The sequence below is a fragment of the Corylus avellana genome, chromosome 3 (genome assembly GCF_965113065.1).
Source record: "Corylus avellana chromosome 3, dhCorAvel1.hap1.2, whole genome shotgun sequence".
In the NCBI taxonomy this organism is placed as follows: Eukaryota; Viridiplantae; Streptophyta; class Magnoliopsida; order Fagales; family Betulaceae; genus Corylus; species Corylus avellana.
Window position 1 is genome coordinate 27,858,850 of NC_142492.1, and position 9,147 is coordinate 27,867,996.

At 35.8% G+C, this 9,147-nt stretch overlaps 1 protein-coding gene across 2 annotated transcripts; it reads right to left on the reverse strand.

The window, feature by feature from the left end:
- Positions 1-164: 164 nt before the first annotated feature.
- CLPR4 (CLP protease R subunit 4) lies at positions 165-7,921 on the reverse strand. Of its 2 annotated transcripts, none has more exons than XM_059585355.2 (8): positions 7,612-7,921; positions 6,177-6,380; positions 5,319-5,374; positions 4,346-4,472; positions 4,076-4,153; positions 3,030-3,143; positions 2,834-2,947; positions 165-460 (listed from the first exon to the last, which is right to left on the reverse strand). In XM_059585355.2, the coding sequence occupies exons 1-7, from the start codon at positions 7,852-7,854 to the stop codon at positions 2,876-2,878; spliced, it is 894 nt and encodes a 297-aa protein (XP_059441338.1). In that variant the 5' UTR covers positions 7,855-7,921; the 3' UTR covers positions 165-460; positions 2,834-2,875. The 2 variants fall into 2 exon arrangements, with proteins under 2 accessions (XP_059441338.1, XP_059441337.1); XM_059585354.2 differs by having other exon boundaries at positions 165-464.
- Positions 7,922-9,147: the final 1,226 nt, after the last annotated feature.

Consider the following 9,147-nt stretch of genomic DNA (forward strand, 5'->3'; position numbering starts at 1 on the left):
ACCTCATGTAAAGAATTTGAACTTGATTACAACCCTAGCCATCTTCTTTGGCCAAACTTCTTTTGCTCTATCCATGACTCATTCAAAACAACCAAACCTTTCGGTGGGTTATGCTATTTAACAATATATATATATATAATAAAACATGGGTATAACACGTAGGATACAACGCAAAAGGTGAATCTTCCCCTTTTTCGTGCAATATATGTAAACCATGATTCAATGCATGCTGTCACCAAGTCTAGTAATACATGAACAGCGCAATAAAAATTTGTTTTTTTGTTTTTTGCACAGGCACGCTTGAAATAGACTGTTTGACATCAACAAGGATCAGACCAGAATACCCATTGGTAATCAATCCTCTACTGCTGCCAAGGAATTATGAGTTTCTCCACCTTTGGTGTGTTACTGCTAGCTGCTTGATGCTCAGATTTTGTTCGTGTATGCTGCAGCTCTTGCTCTGGCTATCAAGAAAGAGGTAAAAATCCAGAAGAGAGCAATTAAAGATGAGAAATTATAATGACCAATAATATATATAGTAAAGTACAATCAACCTTAGAGAGTTGTTATTATTATGACACCACTTCACAAACATGTATACCTCGCTTTCCCCAACATAAAGAATCACAAAGGAATATTATGATACCCATTTTGGCATGAAAGACAGAATCTTAAATCATTAATTAATCTGTTCACCATGAAAATAATGATTATTTTTAAGAGAGTCACAACTCAAAGAAAGCGACTATCACTGTAACGAGAAGGATCCACTCCATTTCAAGTGAAATGGAGAGGGTCCATTTAGTATATTTAGAAAGGCATAATTGTCCATTTAATTTTTGAACAAATTTTTTTAAACAACTATGCCACCCTAAATACACTAAATGGACCTCTCCATTTCAAGTGAAATGGAGAGGATCCATTTCCCACTGTAACAGGGCTTGGGCAATGACATCACTCTCCATCACTCTCCATAAATGGATCATAACAACTTTAAGCAAATCAAGGACACACTGTCGATACTAGCGACCAAACTACGTGTCCTACACTTGTCACTTGTCACTTCTTCTCCTTACTCGAGTTTTCAAGAAGAAGAAGAGCAATAATGGTAAAGATGGTGCAGTCATAAAAAGAAAAGAAGTAGCAATCACAATTGAGACTACAGCAATGAATAGGTTAAAAAAAGAAGCAGGTGAAGTTCTGGGTGCCACGATACGACAGAGTATACAATTTCAGACTAGAGTGGAAAAAGTTCAGAAAATAATGTTTTTCAAAATGTCACTCATACGGAGTGCTTGCTTCCATCATCATGTTAGAGAAAGCTGAGAAACCCCAAGGAATTGGCCCAAGTGGTAAGAGCTGTAAGCCTCGTTTGATTTGCGGATTGTCTTGTCCATTAAAAAAGGACTAACTACCACTGAGAATAGAAGAGTATGGAATAAATTAGCTATTCTTATTCCTTTGTTTGGTTGTAACACTGGAATAGACTACATAATCATATTCTTTCGTTTGGTACACTACAATATGTTGGTAGATAGAATCATATTGTGATCTTATTTCCTAAAATACTCATATAATACAAATACAATTTATACTATTAAGGACCTTTTTTTAAAAAAAAAAAAAAACATAAACAACTATACTATAATTTTTTTTTTTATATATTATTTATATAAAAAAATCACATAATCATCATATCAAATCTGGGTCCAAACTTTACTAAAAGATAAAATCTAACAATACCCCATTTAGTTTTTCTCCAACAAAAAAATTATAGTTGAAGAAAACAGAATCAAACTAAATCTTGAATTCTAATGCCAATCAAACTCAATCAAGAAAAATAAACGGTATAGGAAGTAAAAAAAAAAAAAAAAAAAAGAGAGAGACGGAGAAACAGAATCAAAAGAAATAAAAAAATAAAAAATAAAAACTGAGAAACAGTACAGAGAAAGAGAGACGAAGAAACAGAATCAAGAAAAATAAACGGTAAAAAAAAATAAAAAAAATGAGAGAATGAAAAAAAGAAACTGAGACTCACTTTGAGAGATGGAGATTGTGAGAGCCTCGTAGGTGTGAGAAGGGTAGGGTTTTTTTTGACAATTTTACACGTTAATTTTAATCTCAGAGTAATGGATTAGCTAAGTCACTCATTTTTTAGTGGCTTAGTTAACCCTGTGTGTATGAGATTAGTAGTCTCATGGAAATAGAGTATTCCCAGAAATAGAGTGTTACCAAACAAAGGACTAGCTATACCTAATGTTACCTAATCCAATCCAAGGATTTAATTCACGAACCAAACGGGGCCTTAGTCTTGGTGGTATTCCCATCAAGTCCAAGGTTTAAATCTCTTTAGGTGCAAACAATTTCTTGTGACCAGCTTGCCTTTGAAGTTGGAATATTACCCGATCCATGTGGAGGGGGCGCTTTGCACGGATTCAAGGTTTACCTAACAGGGGAAGGTATACAAAGTGATCTTCCCTTGAAGGGGTTCCTCGTTGTAAAAAAAAAAAAAAGAAGAAGAAAAAAAAAAGGGAAGATGAGAAAACCATCCTATCTATGCCTCGATATGACAGGACACCTGTTAAAACTTGTGGTGCCATATGACCCCCTAACTAACCAGTCTTACGCCTGAATGCCATTAAAAACAAAAAGTGCACAGCACAAACAATCTATTAGAAAGAAGAATAGAACAATCTATTAGAGACTGCTAGTGAAAACAGGGCCCTGATTGTAATCCACGAACTACTACATGACATAAAAACCTATATGCATAAAAAGCAGTTTAATTGTCGTATAATTCACATTCTGACAGTGACTTGCGGTTGTGCTTTACCTGACTATTCCACACAATAAATAAATCCATGTTTTCCTACAGTCATATAAGTTGTGCCCTTTTCAGGTCAGAGACAACTCCCCGGTCTTCGGAACCTCTTTCATTGTACAGTACCTGGGCATATGACGGAAATACTCAGTTATTATTGTATGAAAATTAGACCAGACATTAAAGTAAATCATTCTGCTGGAAACACCTTATCAATGATGCCATATTCAACTGCTTCACTGGGACTAAAATATTTTGGACGCCTGATGTCAGCTTCAATCTGCTCAGGTGATTTTCCAATATTCTTTGACAGAAGATCAACCTTGCATGTAAATTAAATAACCATGTCAGGTGGTATATCGGCCCACAATTAAATGCACATCTAAATGCAAAGTAGCTAAAGTCTATCAGTCAAATCAGAATCAACTCAGCGCCATTAGAGCTGTTTAGATGCAATTGCAGCAGCATTTTATACATAAGCACTTTTTATTCTTTTACTTTTTTTGGAGGACTGAAATAGAAGCTTAAATATTGGTTTCTAACAGTGCTGTCATTGCTTCATATAACAAAACCAAGACTCTAAAGCTCAAATACAGGTTAAACACTGGGCAATTGGACAAATTTTTATGTCCAATTGATGAGTCTCTTGCAGTTCTTCGACCATTTATTAAAATATGTTAAACATGATAACCAAAACCTGCGTTTTTTCTCTCTTCCTTTTTCATTTTCAAACTAACCCCTCTCCCTCCATCTCTCACTCTCTCCCAGACACCCATGCTCGCACACGCAATGAATGAGTCATTTACTATTTAACAATCACATACATGGCTCCCTAAAGTGGATGAATATGATATTAAGTTTTATACTCACTTATAATGGATTCGTAGTAGGAATAAAAATCTTAGTCATGCGAAGAGATATCTTGAAAAATAGACGCTTATTGACAAATATCTGCTGAACCATATAACCCATACGTCTTTCATTGATTAATATATAACATAATTTTTGAAATTGGTTCCACTTGCTTGCCATTTAACAAAGAAAAAGAAAAAGTGTAAAAACACCTCCTTTTCGTTTTTAATAAGCTTTGCTGATCATAAAACAAAGCAACAAGGAGCTTCTAATCATCCTTCCAACTCGTTCATCAAACAATGAAATTACCCCGCTTAATAGAAATTTCAAAATGTATAATAGTGATCAAGAATGGAACATGAAAGGGCGAAAAAGTCTAATATAATGGATCATTAAACATACCAACTCTGCCTTCACATTCTTTACTTCTTTTCTTGCCAGGTCAATATCAGTTGCTTGACCTTGGAACCTGGCAATTGGCTGCAGATGATTGAGAAATAAGACCACAATTTTTGTAGGAAATGTAATCCAGGTGTAAACACCACTATATCATATCAATAGCAAATTTCCAACCTTGCTAAAAGGCAAAGCAAGACTGTCACAGAAGGCAAAGACAACATGAAAGGACAATATTTCAAAGCATTAGAGATCACTGGTCGCCAAGAAAAAAACCTGCTTTATCATGATTGTTGATGAGGGCAAAGCAGAACGGTTTCCCTTCGCACCAGCAGCCAAAAGTAAGGCTGCTTCTCCCCAGGCATTACCAACACAGAGAGTAAATATAGGTGGTTTGACATACCTGCAGTGGAAGAGAATACCTATGTGACAAACACACCATAGAGTTCATAAACTCCACAATTGTAGACATACATAAAGTCCACAGTTGATTTGCAAATGGAAATTATTTTCCAAGCTTATTTGATATCCTTTCACAAAAGAGAACCACTGAAACAAAGGTTATTAAATCATCAATTACACCAAAGCAAGTAAATGATGAATGAGACCAAAAAAAAAAGTATATATATATATATATCAACTATAGAATGGATAGGGGGCTAAAACTTTTTTTTGATAAGTAATTGACTCATATTATTAAAAGCATAAGGCGCCCCTAAGTACATAGAAAGTATACAGAAGGAAACACCTAGTTCGAAGAAGCAAAAAAGAACAAGGGATAGGGGCTAAAACTAAGTACACAAGTAAGCAAAATGTGGAAGTCCTTAAAGTGCAAGAAGATAAAATCAACACAATTGATGGCAAAGTTGGAACAATTTCATTATACACTGAGCTTTGTGTAAGCTCAGATATTTTAAATAATAAAAATAAAATAAACATAGGTATGTGGAACTTTTAGGAGATTTAATCACCGAGATCTAGCGGCCAGGTAGTTTTAGAGGCAAAGCGACATTTAAACTCTAAAGACCTCAGCATTATTCACAAAGCACAAAATGAGATGATATCTGAATCAGTTTAAACATTCTAGATTACAACTTTAAACTCAAAATATGGCCAAAAGAATCAGAAGACAAAGAGGTTCTACGTCATCTGTAAAGTTCACTAAATGAATACATGAACTGCTCAACATAATATAGACATTACAATAGGTGAATGATGACATATTTGTGAAAGCATAAACATTAATGACCTCATAACATCATAAATAGCAAAAGCCTCAGTCTCGTAACCCAACTTCTCGCCACCCTGAAAAGAAGTGCAAAATGCTATTAAAGGCACAAATCATTGCAATTAAATATTGAAGCACCATTTTTCAGCATCATATCAAAAATTGGTTTATTAAGATGGAACCAACAAAAAAGAAAATATTGATATTTGAAAGTTAAAAATGGAGACCCTGATGCTGGTTTTTTTTTTTGGGTGGGGGGGAGGGGGGGGGGGGGGGGGGGCGGGCTCTGGGGGGTGCTTACTATTGGAGCAAAAGGCTAAGTTTGATTTTCAATAGCTTTAATCACATCATCTCTTCCCTTATGAGCATATACCTTTTCCCTCACTGTACCTTTACTCCATATTAATGCTGTCTATGTGTAAATTAAGCTCTTAAGTATCATCATAGTTATTTTTATCATTTATTCATAGCATATATCCAATAATTCATTATGCTTCCTCAGTTTTGACGGTTCTATAATCTTCTGTAAATCCATAAAATGAAACCACTACCTGGGGGCCCTATGTCAAGCAAGAACATCAAGGTGGAATCCATGATTGCGAGCCAGTGCAACTTCTTTCTTTCTCCTCAGTTTTCATAGCAAGAGCTATCAAATATATTCATACATTTGATAAAACTAACAGCATATTTATTTTAATTCCTTTCTTTTTCTTCGAACAGGAAACACAAAGGATAGTGTTTGATAAGGAAGAATCAAGCTTGCAGATCTAGTTAATCCGTTTGTATAAGATAGTTTCCAGACATCCATAATGGACAGTCAAAAAGAATATCCAAAGAAAGTTTCAGAAGCAAGCTAGAGAAACTAATGAAAATATTGACCTTGGTGGTTCCAGTGGAGTTTATGTATAGGTAGATAGGCTTGTCAGCATCTTCGTACTGAAGGTACAAAAATTCTGCTAGTATCAACTCTGTGACCGAAGGAACAAGGGACATGCCCAAGTAAACAATCCGGTTTTTGTACAGGTAAGACGCCAGGTCTGGAGGAGGTTGCTCCCATGCACTTCCCCTCGAAAATGGAATAACCTGTCCACAAATATATCAGAGAACTGCATTCGTAGAAGTTCAGCAACACGTATGGTATCTTAGGGTGATATATAAGGAACTGAATGTGAAGTAGAACAACTAGATGCTGCTCACATGAAAATCAAAGTAAGGGTTAGACCACATATTGTTGTATTGCATAAACCCAATCAGCAACAAGTACTGTTACAAGTGCATTTTAGCTGTGACATATTTGAAGAAATGATGAGGTTTTAATCGGTATATCTTAATGCATAGGCAATAACTAAAAATCAGCATACTGCATATGAACTACACAATCTGAATACTCTAGGACATATGCCAAATGTCTTAGTGAAATTACATAAAAGCTACTGCTTTGAATTTTACCTTGTGATAAGTTAAATGTCCTATATAAACAAGTTCATCCATTTCAACTATTAGAATATTAATTGAATTTAACCCCAAGGGGTTGGCCCAAGTGGTGGAGGCCTTGGTCTTGAGGTATCATCCCTTCAAGATCCAAGGTTCAACACCTCATGGGTGCAAACAATCCCTTGAGGCCACACTCCCTAGTAAAAAGCCAGCGATTTAACCAATTCTATGTAGGAAAACTTCTGAAGGTGCTGTGCACGGGACCGAGGTTTACTCTGCAAGGGTGAGTCCGAAAGGCCCTACCTTAGAGAGGTTCCCCGACATCAAAAAAAAGAATATTAATTGAATTCACACTTTTTTATAAGCTTAAAATTTTCAAACAGCTGATAATTGAATATGGTATCAATGCCCGAGTCTATAATTTACCTTCCATTTTCAAGTTTTCAAGTAAAATATTCTAAGTATTAAACCTCACTTATTGAGGGATTATTAGCTTAAGTTTTTAGGACAAAATGTGACTCAACGTCTACTTCTTCCATTCTAGACCTAAAGTCTAGAAGGTTGGGGTGAGTCAAATTTTAATGTTTGATTTTTTTAATTTTTTTTTACATTAAATTTCCTTTTCTATAACACATTCGAGTTTCGCAGTTGAGCTTTTAATCCAAATTCTCCATCCGAAAATCATATTAGACTCACACACACAAGTATGCATATACATTATTGACAACGCATAAACCCTGTAAAACCTGACAATTTTTAAGTTACCCGATTAGATAAACAAAAAATTAGAGAATTTCTCGAAATTCAAAGCCAATCACGACGACCTAGAAACCTAGCAAACGATTTTAACAATGCATTGGTATTTGGGACAGAGTTGTACCATGGTTACGACACCTCGCTTGCCCTTCGACGCCAGATTGAGAGACAAGGGACGGAGCTTGTGGCCGGAGAAGTCGGCGGAAACGCTGCCGCCGGCGAAGGTAGGGAGGAAGTTGGTGGAGAGAGAGGCTCTGGGAGAGTAAGAGTTTAAGGTGCGGTTAGGGTTTAGGGTTCGGGAAGTGATGGGCGGTGCTAACATGGGCCGGTGGAGCGCAAAGCTCGGAGCGGTGGTGGCGAACTCCATAGCAAGCGGTTGGTGCTGCGCAGAGTGAGAGTGAAATAAACGAATAGCGGAAGATTGAAATGGAAAGCCTATCTATGAAGCGGAACACTTGAACTCAGCCCAAACCCAATCTATTAAGCTGGCCACTTGAACCCGGCCCAAGCCCAATCAATGCAACCATCAGCTAACTAATTCGGTGTTGTAGTCCACCTTTGGTTACCTCTTTTCATGACCCTTACAAAGGCAAACGGATCCTCTCCAAATGAAATGGAGAGGAACCGGTTGCTTCCTTTTGAGGGGCAAAATTGTCTATCAAAAGTGAAATTATAATTTTGCCCCTCAAATTTCAACAATTAGTTCCTCTCCCTTTCATTTGAACCATACAAAGGATGGGTCTTTTATTGTTCTATTGGGTTCATTTATGGATCTATGTTTTATTTTTTGTTCTTTTTTTGGCATTGCTTTTCTCATTTGGGTATTTTATTGGAGACCCACCTTTAGGGGTGTGTATCAATTTGGTCGGTGTTGGTATGGGCATTTTTTTGTGAAATTTGGTGAAGTCGATTAATTAACCAACTTCATACTTACAAGAAATAGTTTTGACCTTTTCGGCTAATCACTTAGTCGGTTAATAGGTGATCAGTTAATTGTCAGTTACAAGTTTTTATGTTAAAATTTATCAACTTTTTTGTAACTACAGAATCAATAGAGCATATGCATGCTTTATAAATAAAAGTAAAAAATAAATTCAATAAAAGTAAAAAATAAATTCATGGAACACACACCGAAAGGACACCCACAAATCATTTGGACAAATACAATAAGGAAACCTACGAGATAAAATTTAAAATTCACTTGAAATTTTGGTTAAGTCAGTTAACCGCCAATTTTTTTTTCTTTTTACCGCCTACCGAACCAAACCAATGTCGAAACAGTATTTGTATTCTGCCTACCAACTATCAGAAGTCGGTTGTCGGTCGATGACTGTTCAATGACGATCAGTAGGTAATAAACAGTTAATTTGCCTACCCCTACCCACCTCTTGGTTTGATTGATCCCATGTTAACCTCTTTTTTCCGATTAGGACAAAAAAATAAAATAAAATAAAATAAAAAATATTTATTACTGCTTGGAATATCCGGTGCAACGGGCATCAATGACCATATTTGACTTAGGTGCCGTAAAAAAACTATAACATACAGAGATTTGGCCTCGATCCTCCCTATCTTTTGAAAACATTTATTTTTATTATTATAGTATATAAATAACTAAATTTATATATTTCAGTCAAAATAATTAAGCTTGGCCTTTGCC